The sequence below is a fragment of the Papio anubis genome, chromosome 2, assembly GCF_008728515.1.
Source record: "Papio anubis isolate 15944 chromosome 2, Panubis1.0, whole genome shotgun sequence".
Taxonomy (NCBI): domain Eukaryota; kingdom Metazoa; phylum Chordata; class Mammalia; order Primates; family Cercopithecidae; genus Papio; species Papio anubis.
This window is the reverse complement of record NC_044977.1, coordinates 119,438,454-119,458,497: the sequence shown is the minus strand read 5'-3', so window position 1 is coordinate 119,458,497 and position 20,044 is coordinate 119,438,454. Positions and strand designations below refer to the sequence as shown.

The window sequence follows — 20,044 nt, the reverse complement described above, 5'->3', positions numbered from 1 at the left end:
ATCTCTTAATTTCATTATATCAAGTTACTCCCCTACTTAAAATCTTTTTATGATGTCTTAACAATTAGAATAAACTTCAAACTTTTAACTGAGGCTTAAAATACCTACCTGGCCTGCCCTGGCCTGGGCCTCCAATGTCATTTCCCATTATGGTCCCCTCACTCACTTTCAACCACTCTGGCCTTCTGCTTGCTCCCCAGTCCCACAAGGTCATCCTTTGTGGGGCTCATGGCCTTTGCACTTGCTGTTCTGTCTTACACATTCTCACCCACATTTTTACGTGGTGGCTCCTTCTCAACAATCAGACCCATCCGAAATGCCTCTTCCTCAGAGAGACCCTCCTGCATCACCCTGACTGACATAACATCCTGTCTTCCAGGACTTGCAAATGTATTACTCTCCCTACACCAACATCTTTCTTTTAGGACTTTTTACCATCTGAAGTGATCTTTGACTTCAACTTGCTTATTGGTTGTCTCTTTTTACTCTATGGGTAAAGTTGGTCTCTTTTGACCACTTTATCCTTAGGGGTCAGAATAGTGCCTGGGACGTTGCAGACCCTTGTTAAAGATTTGGTGAATTAATAAATGATTAGAAATATGCACATAGCTTAAAAACTTGAAAGCCTCTTTAGGCAACATCTGTGAGCAGGGATAAGGGATAACAAAGGTGGAGTAAACATGAGCTTTACAAGCACTGGAGGTGGGGGTCAGGATACAGAGAGGTCAAGGTTGTTCCCATGCCTATATGGATCATGAAATGATCCTAGTTAAGAGTAAGAACAAAACAGATGAAAAATCTTTGTGGTTTAGGTGGGAGTGACTAAAGGATTGGTAGATGACAAGTAGAGAGATGAAATTTAAAATTAGGTCTTTAGACTTTTTTTTCCAAAAAATCCTCCCCGTGTTCTCCTCACACCAAATATTCATTGTGTTGTTGATGCCAATGACAATTCAATAATTTTATTGTTAGTTGTAGTTTTCCCTAATCTATTTCAAACATAGAATAGGTCTCACACATAGTATGTGCTCAATAAATATTTGTGTAGTGTGATTGTTAATTTTATGTGTTAACTTGATTGGGTTAAGGGATGCCCAGATAGCTGGTAAAACATTATTTCTGGGTGTGTCTGCAGGGTGCTGGTGGAAGAGACTAGCATTTGAATCAGTGGACTGAGTAAAGAAGACCCACCCTTACCAATGTGGGGGGCAGACATCATCCCATCCACTGAGGACCTGAATAGAACAAAAGGTAAAGGAAGGCCAAATTCTCGCTCTCTATCTTTGAGCTGGAACATCCAGCTTCTTCTGCTCTCAGACATCAAAGCTCCTGTTTCTCAGGCCTTTGACCTCAATCTGAATCATACCACTGACTTTTCTGGTTCTTCAGCTTGCAGACAGCAGATAGTAGGACTTCTTGTCCTCTATAAACGTGTGAGCTAATTCTCATAATAAATCTCCTATAAGATTATGTATATATGTATGTATGTCTGTGTGTGTCACGGTTCTCCAAAGAAGCAGAACTAACATCTTAGAAATAGAACCCATGCACTAGTCAGGGTTCTCCGGAGAAACAGAAGCCTATGAGAACAGGGTTTAGAGTGATTGTGTAACTTACCCAAAGATACCAAGTAAAATACTGACAGAGCTGAGATTTGACTCCAAGTTCCATTCCCTTAACTGTTAAACAATACTACCTTTGTCTAAAGACTAATTTAGCCAATAGATTTATGTGGAGTGTTTTTTTTTTCAGAGTTGCATTTGTATATGTATAAAAATTTCTCCGAATACTTTGAAAGTAAGATCTGAAAATTAAATAGATCTTTGGAAATTTTGGAGCTGAGATGGAGAAGGCCAGGAAGCATTTAAACCAGGGCTATGGTTAATGTCATTTGTAGCCTGAGAATATGACTGAGGAAGAGGGAACTTAGAGGCCGCTTTAGCTGGGCTCACTCTCTCAGCCTCATAGGGAGGTTGTAGTGGGGTCTCATTCAGTGAGAGTGAAGTCCCTGGAAGTTCTGTTCCATTCTCTCTACTCATGATTCAGACCTCAGCCATGTCACTTAATCTTTCAAATGTTGCTCCGTAAAATGTGAAAGAAAAAAAAAAAATAGCAGCTGCTCTGATCTTCCATAAGCAGCTGCTCTGAGAGCATACTTGGAACTGCTTGTAGCTCTTTGGAGGAAGGTGAACTATTTACTGGTATTACGTCTGCCTTCGGTAGGCTTACCTTGACAATATCTATGATGTGTCCCTAGTGTGCCCTGATGAATAAAGATCCTGAAGTGAAAAATGTAAAGCAACATGGTCTGTGGTGAAAACACCCATCACACATCAGCCCGTCCCATCTGAGGTCCAAACTTTCCTGGCCCTGACTCCTTGCTATCAAGTAGAGGAGATATATTTACCAGAGAAAATTCAGGGTATCTGGATCCGGTGTATTCTATCTGGAATTGCCAAGCCCAAGACAAAAATCCTGAAGTAATCCTGAAGCTATTTCTGGCCTTGGGCACAGGCTTTGTATTACATGAGCATTTAAAATTTCAGAACGTTTTCATTTAAGGACTCCTATATTCCTTACCACAAGCCCTCACCTCAGTTCTCCCAACAGTAAAACCAGAAGCATAGCCTGTAATGACTGTTCAAGTAATATCATTTATCTTTCATTTCTACAAATTTCCAGTCCTAACTACAAATCTCTAGAGAGATCAAGCAAGGCAAAAAGAAATCTATCTAGTCTTGATTGAGGTTTACTGGTTTCGGTGTGGCCTGGGAAATAGATAAATCAGTGGTCCCTTGGCCTATGTCTCTCTCCCTCAAGTCAAACACAGGTTGGGAAGGATGTACCAAGCTTTCCGAGAGGCAGGTTTCCCATAGGAGGCTGTTAATGGCCTGTCATGTGCTTTTTTTGGCAGAGCAGTGAGGAACTCTTTGAGGGCCTCAAACACACTGGGAACCCCAAAATAAAAGGAATTAGTAACCAAGATTAAAATTATGTTGCGATGGTTTGCTTCAGTGCTGAGGCTCTCCTGTGGCAACTCTATAAACTGAGGTGGATTTCTCAGCAAATAATTTATCTCTCTGGCCTACATGATGGGAGAAACACTCAGATTGAGTGACTTTCTTTTCCCCTTGGACTCTCAATGCCCATGCGCATCTTCCTTTGGATGGTAATACTGCATTCATGCTGAAAGACATTTTTGCTTCAATAAATTAAAAATGATAAGGATCAATTTACATTCTTTCTTTTTATATTTTCCTAATGAAAAATGAGTATTTGGTTCTCTGTTGTATTGCTATTATTCATATCCCTTAACCTTTTATTTGATATGCAAAAATGTGTTGAAAAATCCAAGGGCCACAGACTAGCAGCTACAAAAAGAATATTTTCGTTTTTCATGTGATATTATTTCAGAGTTGTTGTAATGACCATTTTCTATTGTAATAAAACATTTTGTTTAAAAACCATCCTTTGTTATAGTTCTATCTGACCTATAAAAGTGTCAAAAGGATGCTTCTCCTTTCTATACTTCTTTTGACTTTTAATAAAAGGCCAACAATCTCACTAATCTACACATGTTGTTTGAGAATATATTTCAAAAAATGAAAATACAATCAATTGAAACAAATCTCACTATGTGCAGCAATAGAAAGAAGAGTTTAGGCTGGCTAAAGTGTTCGAAAATATCATGGCTTAATCAAAATTCAGATTCTTGAATATGATGGGTTTTTTTCTTCCAGGTGTTGAAAACCTATCATGACTTTCCTTTTTATGAACAACATTTGGCAGCCATTTGACAATTCTTAAAATAAAACTCAGTGGGAATATGAAGAAGGCTTTGGAGTTTTTGTAAGCATAGGAAGGTATATCTCCTGGGAAGTAGCACTATCACACAGTAATCAATTCATGCAAAAAGCAGAGAAACACACACACACACACACACACACACACATATCTATATGGCAAAACAAGAAATCTGGAAAAAAAAGGGAACATCATGTCCGATGTATGTGGCAGCTAACCTCCAAGATGACTCTAATAATCCCTGCCTCCTGGTGTTCATGTAGCATCGTCTTTTCCCATATTGAGTGGGGCTGACTGGTGTAACAAATAGAGTATCATTGTAATGATAATTTGTGTCTTCCAAAGCTACGTTTTAAAAGATCTGTGACTTCTGCTTTGTTCTTCCTTGGATCACTCAATCTGAGGGAAGCCATCTGCCCGGTTGTGAGTAGCCCTATGGGATGAAGATTTTCTTGTTTTCTTTTTTTTTCTTCAACTTTTAAGTTTCAGGGTACATGTGCAGGATATGCCGGTTTGTTACATGGGTAAACATGTGCCATGGTGGTTTGTTGTGCGCATCAACCCATCACCTAGGTATTAAGCCCAGCATCCATTAGCTATGCTTCCGGATGCCCTCCTTCCCCCCATCCCTCACCCCAGCACCGACAGACCCCAGTGTGTGTTGTTCCACACAGTGTGTCCATGTGTTCTGGGATGAGGATTTTCATTGCAGCATATTTGTGGTAGTGGGTAGTTGGAGGTAACCCAGGTGTCAATTTTTGCAAAAGTGATGGACTAAGTGTAGTGATCACTTAATATTAAATACAATGATTAAACACAAAAGATTAGAACTATATACATCAATATAGTTGGATCTTAAAAACAGTGCATTGTCAGAAATAGAATGCAACATACATCATTCATGTAAATAAAAATTCACAAAATGACAATACACATTTTGCAAGGACATACTCACATGAAAAGATATACATAAAATATGTTAAAATGCATGTCTATTGCAAGAAGAAGAAAAATGAATGGTGTATGGAAATAAAATAAATAAATGAATTAAGCAAGAGAGGGGATCTTACTAGGCCTTGAATTGAGGGATGTGATTAACTCAGTCCTTTGCACTAGAGGTCCAAAACTAGTTAGAAAAAAAAAAGTTGGAAAAATACATTTAGACTTTGAAAAAGAGGGCATATGAAAGAGTGGTAGTAAAAGAGAAGAGGAGCATTCAACGACACCACAGACCAGTTTCAAAACAAGGCGGTGTCTTTGGTACAGATCTGGGTTGCCGTTCCCGGAATGAAAAGCATATCAACAGCAGGGTGTGGAGAGGTTGGTTCCAACTGCTAATCAAGAACTTCCTGATTTTAGCTTCCACCATGAGTCCCCTGCATCTGTATGTAGAGAACACATTGCAATGTAAAGTTTCTTGTGAATGAAGAAGGGATATGAAAAAGAAGTTTGGAAAATAATGTCTTTATTTTCAAAAGTACCCTTTTTGTTGTTTCTCATAAATCACCCAATGTTTGCTTCCTGAGTTATTGGTACAATTCCAAACCAGCCGTTTTGTTGATTCTGGAAAGGAAATAGTCAAATATCATGGGGAAAACTGTATAATTTTAATTTTCCATAATCTTTCAAATGAGATTGTGACCTGATATTTCGTTCCATTATCACAGCTTTAACTGCATTTTATGTTTTAAAAAATGATGGAGACTTTATAAATACCAAAGGAAAATTCAGAAATCCACTTCTTACTGCATCACTCTAATACAAAAACAGCTTTTATTTCTTTGGTTCTCCCCCGAGCTTTAGAATTGGCCTAATGAATCTCAAATATCATAAGCATAGGAAGCCTTGGGGGAAGAGGATTGAGGTGGCAACTTTTCAATTCAATTTTTGCATAACTTGAACAATATACTCAGGATTGTGATAAGCCCAATACAAAAGGTATAAAAAGTTAGAATATTCCTGTCTTGAGGGAAATTACATGCTTCTGGAATGGATAAGAATTACTACATTGTGAAATTTCCCACCCCTAGTTTTATTGAGGTATAATTGACAAATTAAAAACTGTATATATTTAAGGTACAGAATGTGATGATTTGATATGCATACACATTGTGAAATAATTATCATAATCAAGTCAATAAACACATGCAACACCTCACATAATTATCCTGTTTTTTCCTATGTGATGAGAACATTTAAGACCCAGTTTCTTATTTCAAATTTCAAGTACGCAGTACAGTACTAGTAACTAATAGTCACCATGCTGTGCTGACTGTTGGATCCCAGAACTTGTTCATCTTATAATTGAATTTGCACCCTCTGATCAACATCTCGCCTCTTCCTCCACTGCCCCCACCCCCCAGCCTCTGGCAACCACCATTCTACCTTCTGCTTCTATGAGTTTTACTTTTTTAGATTACACACATAAGTGAGATCACCCAGTATTTGTCTTGGCTGAGTCTGGTTTATTTCACTTAGCATTATATTTTCCAAGTTCACCCATGTTGTCACAAATGGAAGAATTTCCATCTTTATTATGGCTGAATAGTATTCCATTCAACACTTTTTCATTATCCGCTCCTCTGTTGGTGGACACTTAGATTGATTCCATATCTTGGCTATTGTGATGCTGCAATGAACATGAGAGTGCAGATCTCTCTGTCAGATACTGATATCATTTCCTTTGGATATATACCTAGAGTGGGAATGCTGGGTCTGGTTTTAATTTTTTTAGGAAACTCCAGAATATTTTCTATAGCGGCTGTACCAACTATTGTGAAAAGTTAAAGGTTTATTCAACCTAGTGTTGTTGATGTCCAACCACATAGACCCTCAGCCTGTTCTGAGTTTACCTGTGGCCCCAGGGGCCAGTTCCCATCAAGTTGACAGCTTTGCCCTGAATGGGTTTCTCTCTGCTTCTTTGCTGGCTCTCTCTGACCCAGCAACTGTGTGCAGGGAAGCTGTAACTTTGTGCAGGGAAGCTCCAGGAGTGTTGGGGATTTACAGCTCCAGGGGCGACCTTCAGTGTCAGTCTCCCCAAGCCTCAGAGCCTTCAGTGGGTAAGGGCCCTGTTGCCATCAGTGGTAACTTGTTCTTTAGTGCACCATTTATTGGCTTTGCCCTTCTCTTGCTTACCCACTCCCGTGCATGTGCTTCCTCAGAACACATCCTAACTAAACTACCTTCATTCAAATCTTTGTCTCAGGGTTTGCTTTAGAGGGGGAACCCAAATAAAACACATCAGGCAGAATACAGTCAAATGCCAAGATGTGTAAAACCAAACTTTTCTTCCCCTCCGACTCTGCCATTTCTCAATTCCCTAGTAATGGAACAAGATATAAAATTAATGCAATCAGCACAGGTTCCCATTTGCTTCACCTCTTGCTGGTTGCCCTTGACCATTTGAGAGGCTGGCTGAGAATGAAGTTGCCACAGTAGACAGCCCTACTATACACCTTCTCCTTTTTATTGTCAATTTAAATGTGGCCTTTCTAGCTCAGGCAGTGACACAGTGTAAAGACTTCTATTCTTCCTAGGTCTTGGCAAGTGCGCAGCAATCTGCTATCTTTCTCTTTTTCCATCCATCTCTTTTTCAGATTTATTCATTTTCTCTACCAACTATCTATTATGCATCTGGTCTGTCTGAAGTACATTAGGTTCTGGGGGTGCCCCAATGCCCAAGACAGTCATGGTTCATGAGCTCCCATTGCTTAGAGCTCAGGGTACTACTGTAGCAGGCATCATATATGGTGTGGGAATGCCGTGAAAAGGACAGCATGCTGTGGTGGCACCCAGGAGGCCACAGTACTAAGCCAGAGGCGGGGAGGTCAAAGAAGGCTACTTAGGAGAAAAAAAAAATAGGCTTTAAGAAAGTCAGAAGAAAGGGATATACAGGAGCCAAATTAAGTATTGCTCAAAAGAAGAGTGGCAGCTGGAGGTGATTCAGCTGGAGGATTAAGGAAGGGGCAGTCTATAAAGAGCCTTGCAGAACCTTTTTAGGACTTTACCCTAAAACAAAATCTCTCAAAGGAATTTAAGCTGGAAAAGACATGACCAGATTTACATTTAACAAATATCTCTGACTGCAATGAATATATCTGGGAATGACCAGAATTGACAGACTAGTTAATGCAGACGAGGTGATGGTGACCAAGGTAGAGTAGGAAGTGGCATTGGGAGGAAAAATAACTGAAAGCAATTGGGAGACATTGAGGTAGTGGAATTGATAGACTTGGTGGCTAATGACATGAAGAACGTAAGAGAAAGGGAGGAATCAATCATGATAATTATTTTCCAGTTTGGCAGTCGGTGACTGGTGGGGCTGTTCCTTAATATGAGGAGTAACAGAAGGAGCCCTGTGGGAGCATTGACCAGGGACCGGAAGAGAGTATTAATGATGGTTGCCATTTTGGATCGGCTGTGTTGTTGAGTTTGAGGAGCATGTGAAGAAAGCAGGTAGAAATATCTAATCTTCAGGTATGTCTGGAGTTTAGGAGAGAGATCTGGGCTAGAGGGAGGTGAGATAAGCATCTTTATGAGGGGTTATTTATGCTACAGGCATTGTTTAAGAACCTTGCTGCAGAACACCTTGGTATGCAGGAATCAAACATCCATTGGCATGGCAGTTTCGCTTCAGGATGGGTGTCATTCTTATCATGCAACAAGCTGTTTTCCTGCACTTATATATTACTAAAGAGTAGAAAAACAGAGGTGGATCAGTTTCAGTGGAGTGGCTAGAAGCCAGAAGGCAGAAGATCATAGAGCAATTAGAGTGTAAAAAAGGAAAAACAGAATACCCTGAAGAAGCTTGACTCCATCAATGATCTATTGCTGTGTCACAAACCACACTAAAACTTAGTGGCTAAGATAGGGACAATTTTATTTGCTTCTAATTCTGTGGGTCAGCGTTTTGGGCTGGGTTCAGTTGAGTAGCTCTTCTAGTTTCTTCGGCAATTTGGTCTGGATGACCTAACATCCAGACCAAAGATGTGGTCATGGGTTGTGTGTGTCCTCTCCCTTCAAGATGCCCTTACTTTAAGAGAATAGTGAAAGGTAGTTGCAGCAGCTAGCACTGATTTGCTAGAAGGCACCCACTATATGCTGGACACTGTGCTTTTTGCTAGGTCTTCCATGGCCTTATTACCACGCTGCTGAAAACCTCAGAGAGGTTCATCTGCTCAAGGAACTCTCACTGCTGGCAAATGGTAAGGCCAAGCTTTTAGGTGAGCTCAGTAATGTTGAAGCCCATGCTCTTCCCACTACTACTTGCTGGTTAGTTCCACACTTATACCTCATGGGCCTGGGGGTTATATGTAAGGCTGCAGGGGCTTTAAGTGGAGGTGGAAGCCAGTCTCAGAGTTCAGAGAGCACTGGTGTATGTTTGGCCCCCTGAGCTGCAGACAGCCAGTTATCAAAGTAGTCAATGAACTAAAATGTGAAGTGCCTAGAAGAGGCTGTGACCAACAAAGCCACTACTAATCTTAACTATTATTATTGTTATTGGTACTAGTAATATTGTTGCTTCCTGGTTCATACTCTGGTGTCTTCAGCATTTATCAGTCTTTGCCATTCTCCCTAGCTTGGGAAAATTCTTACACTTCCACCCAATTGCATCTTATTTCATGCATTTTCTTATGTTCAGGATGGAAATAGCTTTGTAGTCTCCATTTGCTAAAGGGAGAGCACCACAAAGGAGGAGAACCTGGTTTGACTTGTTCACTGGTGCGACCCCAGCATCCTGACTGGGCCCCGCTCAATATGTTCTTATCGAATGCCACGTTAGTCTTTTAAAAGAAATTCACCTCATCATGGTATCAGTACACTTTAAGGTGAGAGAGGCCTGGGCAGGGGGCAGGGAGCTATGCCTCTGTAATGCACCCTGAATCTATAACGGGCCTTCGGGGGGACCCATGCTTGTGTGCAGAGGAGGTCTCTAGAGGCACACATTGCTGTCTTCATCTGAGACATACAGCATACTGGCTCCAAAAGCCCCACATGCAGAAAGAGGAATCTTATTTTCAAATAGAGGGACATTGCTGATATCACACTTATAATTGCTCAATTAATTGATATTTAAAGAAAAAGTAGTTAAGGGATATAGAAAGCACTGACTGTGAAGTTACGAAGGGATACATGTATCATTTCCAACACTTCACAGAAGGAAAATTCAGAGAAAACAAGTTTCTTGATTTCACAATTCCAATTATAAATACAAACACCTAGGCCTATCCCTCCTCATCTTCATTACACTTCAGTTACAAGCATGTTCCACCATGCATGTTGATGAGTGCTTGTCTGGGAGATAGCTGCTTTAGCCGACTACTTCTCTTTCCAGAACCAAAAAAACCATGTAATTTTAATTCCTGAAAGGACTTGGCTGTGTTCGTATAATAAACACATTGTAAATTGTTGGGGCCTGGGATAGGGAGAATTGAAAACTCTGCTAACGGAGGAGATTAAAACTCCTGCAAGTCTGTCTGAATGAGGTACCCTGTCTGGATATCTTCTGCTTTCTGTAGGAAGGATCAGCAAATTTTGTCTTAATGATAGTAATATTTTAGGATTTATGGATCATACAATCGTGATGGGATATAAGTGAATGGTTGTGGCTGTGTTTCAATAATGTTTTATATACAAAAAGAGGAGGCCTAGACTTAGTTTGCCAAACTTGCCCTGGAGGGAAGGCTATGAGCTCCAGTTCTCTCCAGAATATCTGGATACTCTGAATGGATGTTCATCACCCAATATTTGCTATTTGTGTCAGAGTGTGCGTGTGCTCCAACTGAAATAATTTGAAATGAATTTTTAAAATGCAGAGCATCAGTGCTGTTGGTCTAGTCCATTTTATGTGAAGAATCCAAGTGGAATATACATTGGGAGAGTATGATGTTGTATTTCTTAGCATTACACAGAGCTAGGATGACATTCACTTAAATGCACTCGTCTAGAATAAAGTGAAGAATGATAGTTGCTTGGAAATAGGGAAGAGTGATTAAGCCCATGTTTTGATTGGACTACCATTCAATCTAATTCTAAAACTTAAAGGTTTAAAATGATTAGTGTGGCTGGGTGCAGTGGCTCACGCCTGTAATCCCAGCACTTTGGGAGGCCAAGGGGGTGGATCACCTGAGGTCAGGAGTTCAAGACCAGGTTGGACAATATTATGAAACCACGTCTCTACTAAAAATACAAACAAACAAAAACAACAACAAAATTAGCCAGGTGTGGTGGCAGGCACCTGTAATCCCAGCTACTCGGGAGGCTGAGGCAGGAGAATTGCTTGAACCCAGGAAGTGGAGGTTGCAGTGAGCCAAGATTGCACCACTGCACTCCAGCCTGGGCAACAAGAGTGAAACTCTATCTCAAAAATAAAATAAAATAAAATAATAAATTTAATGTGATAGATTTTCATTTATCCAATGTTTGATTACTTTTAAGTTAAAAATTATAAATGGTATAAAGGAAAAATAAAATAACCTATAAAATTAAGCTGGGAATTTTTGATCCTTTAATGAATCCTTCCAATCTCAAGTGAAAACCAGGAACATCTTACATATGAATTAAATTGAGAGTAAGAATCATATTACCTACTTGCCCCTTTTTAAAAAAATGCAAATCTATTGATTCTTCTACTTGCCTCTTATTCATACAGGCAGATGAGTTCCTTTTCCAGTGGATTTCTAGATTCAAGAATTTCTCAAGGCCCAGGCCTGGGTAAACTCATTTTAGATCACCAAACTTCAGTAGTAGTTGACCTCAATGAATATTCCAAGGAAATACAAATATATACTAAGCACACTTAAAATCCTTTAGCATTTGCTCCTTTTGTATAAGAAATAGTAGAGGAATAAGGAGACATGACGGGTCCTTGTCATCCCTGCTACAGAGGGTGACAGGTACCAGAAAATGCTCAGGTGCCACATCAGATCAGGGAAGTTAAAAAGAACAATGACCTGTGTGAAAAAATTGTATTTTGCCAGTCACTTTAAAGTATGAGTTAAGTGAATATTTATTATAGATGTTTGTGTCTTCCCTCCCAGCTCATGTGAAGCCCGTATCTCTGATGTGATGGTATTTGGAAATGGGGCCTTTGGGAGGTCGAGTTAGATGACGTCATGAGAGTAGGGTGCTCATGATGGGATTAGTGGCCTTGGAAGAAGAGACACCAGAGAGTTTGCCCTTTGCCTCCTGTGCTCACACAAAGAGGAGGCCATGTGAGCACACAGTGAGAAGGTGGCCGAGAAGCCAGGAAGAGTCCTCACCAGAAACCTACCATACAGGCACCTTGATTTCCAACTTCCTGTCTCTGGAACTGTGAGAAAATAAACTTCCGTTGTGTAAGCCACCCAGTCTAGGGCATCTTGTTTTGGCAGCCTGAGCAGACTAATATAAGGCCTAATTTTTTTTTTCCAGGATACTTGTTCTTGGCTTCTGAAATAATTTTTACATAATAAGAAGGTGCTGTGGTAGGAAGAGACTGAAGGAATAAGGAATGAGGAGGCCAGTGTGGTGGCTCACGCCTGCAATCCCAGCACAGGGGAGGGAGCTCAAGCAATCTGAATGCCTGGCATCGGGAGGCCAAGGCAGGTGGATAGATTGAGCTTAGGAGTTCGAGACCAGCTTAGGCAACATGGAAAAATGCTATCTGTACAAACAATACGAAAATTAGCTGGGTGTGGCAGCATGCACCGGTAGTCCCACCTACTCAGGAGGCTGAGGTGGGAGGATTGCTTGAGCCCAGGAGGCAGATGTTGCAGTGGAGATCACACCACTGCCAGCCTGGGCCACAGAGCAAGACCCAGGCTCAAAAAAAAAAAAAAAAAAAAAAAAAAGAGAGAAAGAGAGGAAAGAAAAGAAACAAAGAAAAAGAAAAAAAATATAAGAAATGAGGAGAGATGCAGAAAAAGTTCAGGCTCTATATACATAAAATCTATTTTTCCTAGTCTTACATCTGCAAAATGACTTCTCAGCTTGTTGTTTTCATCTGGAAAAGTATTAATTCATGATATTATAATTTCCTAAGTTCTCACATAAGAAATTAACTGTCCATATTTTGAGGACCTATAGATGAAATTTCCTTTCAAAGGTGCTTTGAAAATAAACATTTTGTTTTCCAGTATGCCACACAATTATCTAATGACCAGCTCTACATGCCTCCCTGTGATGCATTACAGGTGGGAATTAAAAACATCCCACTGAAGGGTGAGTCACGAGCTGGACACTAGATTTAGAACAAACGCCTGCACCAGACTTGCTATGCTAAGGCTATCCTCCGATGACTGACTGACCATGGCCAATCTGAATAGCTTTAATAGACCATGGCCACTTTCCATCATTCATTTTTTGTAATACTAGAATTTTTCCCCCTTGAAAACAAAAATTATTACAGAAATTAGCAGGATGTCAGGTATATAGCATTTATAGGCATTTCAAAATAGTCACTTTGAAATGTTGAGCAGATTCATGATAGATTTTCAAGGCTTTGAATTATTCACATTTTAAAAGGTTTATCAGATATTGCAATGTTAAAGATAAATTATTTGAACTTCTAGTAGGTAGTAATGGTGTCAGAGAATGACAGGTAATTAAGTCATACAGTACATCTTGTGTCCACATTTCATGCAATTTTTGCAGAATGCTGTACTATGTAAACTGCTACTGCAAAAAAAAAAAAAAAAAAAAAAAAAGCAAATATTGCACTGAATTTTCCATAAAATCCCTCCAAGTAAATCTTATCACCTCTTTGCAGATAAGCATCTTGCCTTTGGGAAGATGCAATAGAAAAGAAACTTGCCATAGAAAGCAGTAGTAAGACTTCTTATATGAAGCTAAGATTTTCATTTCATTAGCTCTCTCCTTCACCTTGTTTATTAATTCTACAAGCATTTATTGACATCTTCTATGTGCCAAGCACTGGTCCAGGTTCTGGGTATACACTATGAACAAAATACAGTGAAGTCCCTGCCCCATGGAGCTTACATTCTAGTAGGGGGACAGACGAACACATAAATACAAAATATCAGAGGGTTCAAAACAGCTTAGAGATATCTTGCCTGAAATCTGTTTACTGCATATCCTCATTCTTGGGCAATGATAAAGTGAAGAGAGAGGCCAACAGTAGGCTGCAGCAATGTTGCTAGTCCCAGCTCTACCATCTACATATTGAGTGGATTTAAGTGAGTCCTCATCTGATCTGAGCCTCAGTTTCCTCATGTATAAAATGGGGAGAAATTGGATTAAATTACTTATAAGGGAAAGGGTCCTTTCAGCCTTCTATTTTTCATGAGAGTAGGGTGCTCAAAATCAAGAGCCAGTTTGTTGTTTCCTCTAAGGTTTAAAAAATATTCAAATATAAAATCTAAGAAATCCTTAGCGATCCTATACACTCAATACTTCAAATGCCAATCTAAACTTCTTTCATCAGTAGCAAATTCTTATTTACAATGGCTATAGAATGAAGTCATTTTACCATCTATAGCCATATGAAAAATAAGTTATTTACTTATAAAAACATTCGTTTTTATTATTGGTTACAAAATCTCACCTTATTTGTGAAATGTTCCCTAGCTATGAGATCCTCTCCTTGATGTGACACTATTTCTCTCTTCCGCTAACCCCTATCCCTGACTTTGTGCTCCTGTTTAATTTTTCCAACTGAAGTATTAGCTTCATGAAAACAGGGATCAGCTGCTTGCTTCTCTGAAGAACAACCCAAAGAGGAGTCTGTCCAGGTAATCTATAGACACGTATAATCATTACACCTGCACTTTGTTTTACAGGGACAGGCCTTATGAGAACCCACATTAACTCTTCAGACTGTCAGAGTTGTTCTGCTTAGTAAAATTTAGTTTACCAAAGGGTACTCTATCATCCGAAAAGGAAAAACACATTTCCAGGATAATTCACAGACTAGGGCATTGTAACTTCACTGGAAGCCCTGGTGAGAGGGGTTAATATATATTTAATAATGCAAGTGAAATAGCATATATTTTATAATCAATTAATTTTTCTCAAAGAAGATTATGTAGCAGTAGAGCTGAATGTCAAACAAGGTTAGACTCATACTAGCTTGGTAGGAGTTATGATGCCTCTGATTCTCTTGAGAAGACAAATTGTATTCACTGGTTTGATTTTGAAATGTAGAAATCAAATTTCAATCCACCCAGCAGCTACGGATGACAGGAAATTTTATAGGACTAGAAGGAATCATCTTCTCTTATCTGGATCTGATCCCCCTTGACACCTTGGGGGTTTCCGAAGGCTATGTGCTCTCAGTTTTATCTGGTTGCTATGTAATCGAATATCCCACGCATGTTTTTACATTTGATCAGGTGGGCCTAATCACAAGGACTCATCTTGTCAGTGCCTTTGGGAGCAAAATGAAATAAATCTCTGTCTCAATATTGGAAGTTATTCCTTCCTGTTGCTTCGTGGTGTCAAGATATAGTATCAATGTTATCAGAAGTGCCTACCACAGTCTACTGTGTAGGCTAAAGTCTGCCTTGTTCGTACAGTGACTGAAAAGGAGTAAGGAATATGTCATCATTTGGGTGAATGTTACTACTTCAGGACCAGATGAGCAGGGGCATCCCAGGTAACCATGAAAAATCTTGAAGCAGCATTACAACTTCTAGTAATAAACAATTTCTCAAACAGTGCCTGTATGAACTGCAAGATGAGGGCAGGTCCAGCTATACACTGGCTGTATAAATGAAGATCAGAGAAGAATAAGGAGATTCAGACATCTTTTGGCAATCTAGATCACAGTTATAGGTAAATTCTTGTTACAAAGGAAACGGGTTTTGGTATATGTTATGGAATTTGAATATGTGTTTTACTCAACACATACTCAAATGAGTATATGTATATACTCAACGGAGTACATGCAACCAACAAGAATGCAGCCCCCTTTTTACAAGGTTAGGCAGAAGGAATTATGAAGCCTTGCTGACGTTCAGAGTCCTTACATCAGTATGACTGCAGCCCTCCCCAGTCATTCCAAAAGGTCCTTGGGTTGGATACGAGAATGCATCGGGCCTGGCTTTGGCTATGACACCTCTAGGAAGTCACTGTGTGCAGTGTGGTCTTCAGGGTGGAAGTCCTTGAGCTACCAATGAATATCTCTTAAGTCCAAACCTCCATGGGCACTATGGCCTCTTTGGTTCCAACAGAAGGCAGTAGGCTTTCTTCAGACAAGAAATAAAAGGGGAATTGCACCAAAAATCCACGGATCTTCTTCAGTTCCTCCTCGGCTCGAATGGGATCTTCCTTAGCTAATACGGGCTTGTTTATAAAGTCTCTCAGCTGAATTAAATTGTGTACTTCATCATTGGGAAGGCACCGGAACACCTGATTAGAACATAAATAGAAAAATGAACAAAAAGTTTAAGAGCGAGCACATGCCCTTTATGGAAAATAATTATTCCAACAGACAAGACCTCTGTTGTATGAAGCATATTATTAGTCTTATGTTACAGCACAGACCTGATTTAAGAGTTGGTTATCTTACGTGCTACACATAAGTAGATTTGCTTCCATTTAAAAAAGTCATGGCTAGTGGCAAGAAATTACACTAATGTTACCCCACATTAAAGTTAATTTTTTTTTATAATCATCATCCCTGGATTTCACTGGAGATTCTGGTCTAAGAATAATATTGCATGTTATATTTTCCCTAACTTTTCTTGAAAGAGGTTCATATCTGTGCCTTTACATAGCATTATCAATTGTTAATATGTAACACTTACTTTGCCAGTTGAAAATGAGTTTTGGATATCATAACACTTCACCCCTGAATACTTCTGCATGTATTTCTTAAGAATAAGGACATGTGCCTATATAATCACAATACTATTCTCACACCTAAGAAAATTAATTATATAATGTCATTTAAGTTATGCTTCATATTCAAATTTATCCTGTTATCCCCAAAATGTCTTTTATAGATGTTTTCCCCCAAATCCAGGACTCAAATAAGGCTGTGCACTGCATTTGTAAAATTACATTTTAATGACTCTATGCGCATGACCTATTCGATCACAGCCTTCAGTCCTCAGGATGAAATAAGGTTATACAGGGGCCAGGAGCATTGGGTCATGCCTGTAATCCCAGTACTTTGAGAGGCTAAGGTGGGTGGATCACTTGAGGTCAGGAGTTCAAGACCAGCCTGTATAATACAAAAATTAGCCGAGTGTGGTGGTCCCAGCTACTCGGGAGGCTGAGGCAGGAGAATCACTTGAACCCAGGAGGTAGAGATTGCAGTGAGCCGAGATCATGCCACTGCACTCCAGCCTGGGCAACACAGCGAGACTCCATGTCAATTTAAAGAAAAAAAAAAAAGAAAGAAAGAAAAGAAAAGAAATAAGGTTATACAGATAGTAGACATGTTTAAGTAAGAATAATAAGTCTCGCTGTTGGAAGGAGCTCTAAGACAAAAATTGCGTATTTTCCCTAATTTTTTAAAAAGAGGTTCACGTCTGTACCTGGAAATCACGAAGAAGAACACAGACTTATCCAGCTTCTCACAGATGGTCAATTAGTCTTGGCTAGAACACAGCTTGTATATTTTTCCCTGATGGGCAACTAGCTACTTTTTGAAGTAACTTGTTCCACTGTTACACAACTCTTAACTCTTTTACATTTTTTATTATAACCAAAGGGTAGACTTCACAGGCGATACATTTGGTATGCATCAAATGGAGCTGGTGTTAAAACACCTTTCTAGGCCGGGCGCGGTGGCTCAAGCCTGTAATCCCAGCACTTTGGGAGGCCGAGGCGGTGGATCACGAGGTCAGGAGATCAAGACTATCCTGGCTAACATGGTGAAACCCCGTCTCTACTAAAAATACAAAAAACTAGCCGGGTGTGGTGGCGGGCGCCTATAGTCTCAGCTACTTGGGAGGCTGAGGCAGGAGAATGGCGTGAACCCGGGAGGCGGAGCTTGCAGTGAGCCGAGATCACGCCACTGCACTCCAGCCTGGGAGCACAGCAAGACTCCGTCTCAAAAAAAAAAAACAAAAAAAAAAACAACAAAAAAAACACCTTTCTAAAACTAGAGCTGTCCAACAAATGACATGTCTTGTTATTAATATTAACAAGCTTCATCATAAGGATGAATACTGTTTACTATACACTATGTGCCAAAAACATTCACTAGACTATTCTTTGTCCTCATAACTACCCTTGTGAATATTCCTCCCAATTTATAGGAGAGGAAAAAGAGACTCAGAAAGTCAAGTCACTATATACAAGGTTATAATACCAGCAACTTGAGCTAGGCTGAACTCAGCTGTGGCTTATTTTTTGATGCCATCTGCCCCTCTTCTCTTTGTCACTAGACATGTACAAAGGCTGGGTAACCAGGTGCTAAGGATGCTGCCGATGGGATTCCTGCATCACAGGAGAGATTAGAATGCTGCTAAAGCCTTTTCTAAACCAAAATCCATGATGCTTTTTGCTGTTGTTTTTCAGGGTCCACAAAGAGGCATTTTACTACAACCTGGAAATGTATTAGTTTTTTTACATGTATTAAGAATACCCTGTACCGATAATATGCAGAAATAACAATATGCTTTTTGTGATGAGATTCAGTGAAAAGAAAGGGGGGAGGAATATGTGAACTTCACCTTGTCATAAATTGTAGCATTTCGAGCTGCTGTGGAAACCCACACCTCCTTGAAGAATTTGTCACTCACTGGATCCTGAATGTCCTCACTTGGGTCATCAAGATAGCCAAGGACGACCCTGAAATACAAGTGACCTTCACATTGAGTAACTGGGATAAAGCAGTTTGTTGCAGGATATATGTCTATTATTACCTATCTCTACATATGCAAATATATATATACATATATGCAAATTATTTGAGAGATCATGACCTGGCTACTCGCATATCCTCAGAGTGCCTGACATAAAAGGAACTATTGTCTGAATTGACCATACATAAACAGGGGACTAGACATAACAAAAACTTCTGAAGCAAATGAGACAAGTTTTAGAAGTGACATTTGAAAATTATAATAACCCTTGTACTTAGAGAAGCCTTTAGGATTAAAAAACACTTTCACCTTAATCCTGTGTGGTAGACAGGACAGATGATTCTTCTTCTGTAGATGGGAAACTAACGTCTCGAGGCACACTAGTAATGGAGCTAGAACTCAAACCAAGGGCAAAGTCCTTTTCCCACATACTCGATGGGCTGAAATAATACCAAGAAGACCTGTGCTATCTGGAAAGAGCAATAGGAAAATTGGCCTTGTAAGGGCTTTGGCTTTTATATTAAATGAAATATAAAAGGAGTGACAGAATCTGACTTACATATTAAAATACGGCTGCTGTATTGAGAACACACTCTAGGGTGCAAGGGTTGAAACAGGGAGCCCATTTAGGAGTTACTCCCATAATCCAGGTGAGATACGATGGTGACTTGGGCCTGGGTGGCAGTGGAGATGAAGATAGACCCAACAGGTTTTACTGACAGAGTGAATGTAGGGTGTGTTAAAAAGTGAGGCGTCAAAGATGACTGCAAGGTTTTTGTCTTGAGCAACTATAATAATGTACAGCTGTAGTCGCCTTTAGCTGAGATAGGGAATTCTGTGGGTAGAGCTGGTTTGTGGGAGATCAGGAATTCGATTTTGAGCCTGTTGAGACATCTATAAAGATGCAAGTGGCAGTGCTGAGTAGGCAGCAGATAAATGGAACTGGGGTTTGGGAGACAAGGCTTGTTTAGAGATATAAATCTGAGAATTGTCCTCACCCATGTGCTCAAAGGCTGTATTTTTTTCTGAGTTCACCAAATAAGTGAGTACAGACAGAGAAGAGGACTGGGTGCACATCAACAGTAAGGGAGAGGAGGAGGAACCAGTGAGGCTGGAGAAAAGCCAGAGGATGTGGGATCCTGAAACCACACAAAGAAGTACGTCAAGGAGAGCTGTCCAATTCAGATAAGAATTGACCACCGGATTTAACAACTAGATATCATTATATTGTTACCCTCTTTGTATTTAAATAAATGTAGATTTGCATCATCATTTTAATGGCTGCAGAGTTTCCCATCATGTGAAATTTATTGAACCAATTATTTTATTACCGACTTTTGGGTAATTTCCAATTTCCCATTATTATAAACAGTGTTCCAGTGACCATAGTTGATTCATCATATGTGATTTTGTACATTTCTGTGATTATTTCATTAGAAGAAATTTTAGAATTAAAATTCTTGGGTCAGAGAATATGCAAATTA

The 20,044-nt window shown here is 39.7% G+C and overlaps 1 protein-coding gene across 5 annotated transcripts in view; it reads right to left on the bottom strand.

Moving 5' to 3' along the window:
* Positions 1-13,637: 13,637 nt before the first annotated feature.
* Positions 13,638-20,044, bottom strand: part of PLD1 (phospholipase D1) — a 211,496-nt gene continuing 205,089 nt past the window's right edge. For all 5 annotated transcript variants that reach the window (XM_017955714.2, XM_009201360.4, XM_017955715.3 and 2 more), the window contains 2 exons: positions 18,429-18,546; positions 13,638-16,152 (listed from right to left, as the gene is read on the bottom strand). In XM_017955714.2, the coding sequence (XP_017811203.2) occupies positions 15,928-16,152; positions 18,429-18,546 (343 nt within the window). In that variant the 3' untranslated portion in view covers positions 13,638-15,927. The remainder of the gene's footprint in view (positions 16,153-18,428; positions 18,547-20,044) is intronic.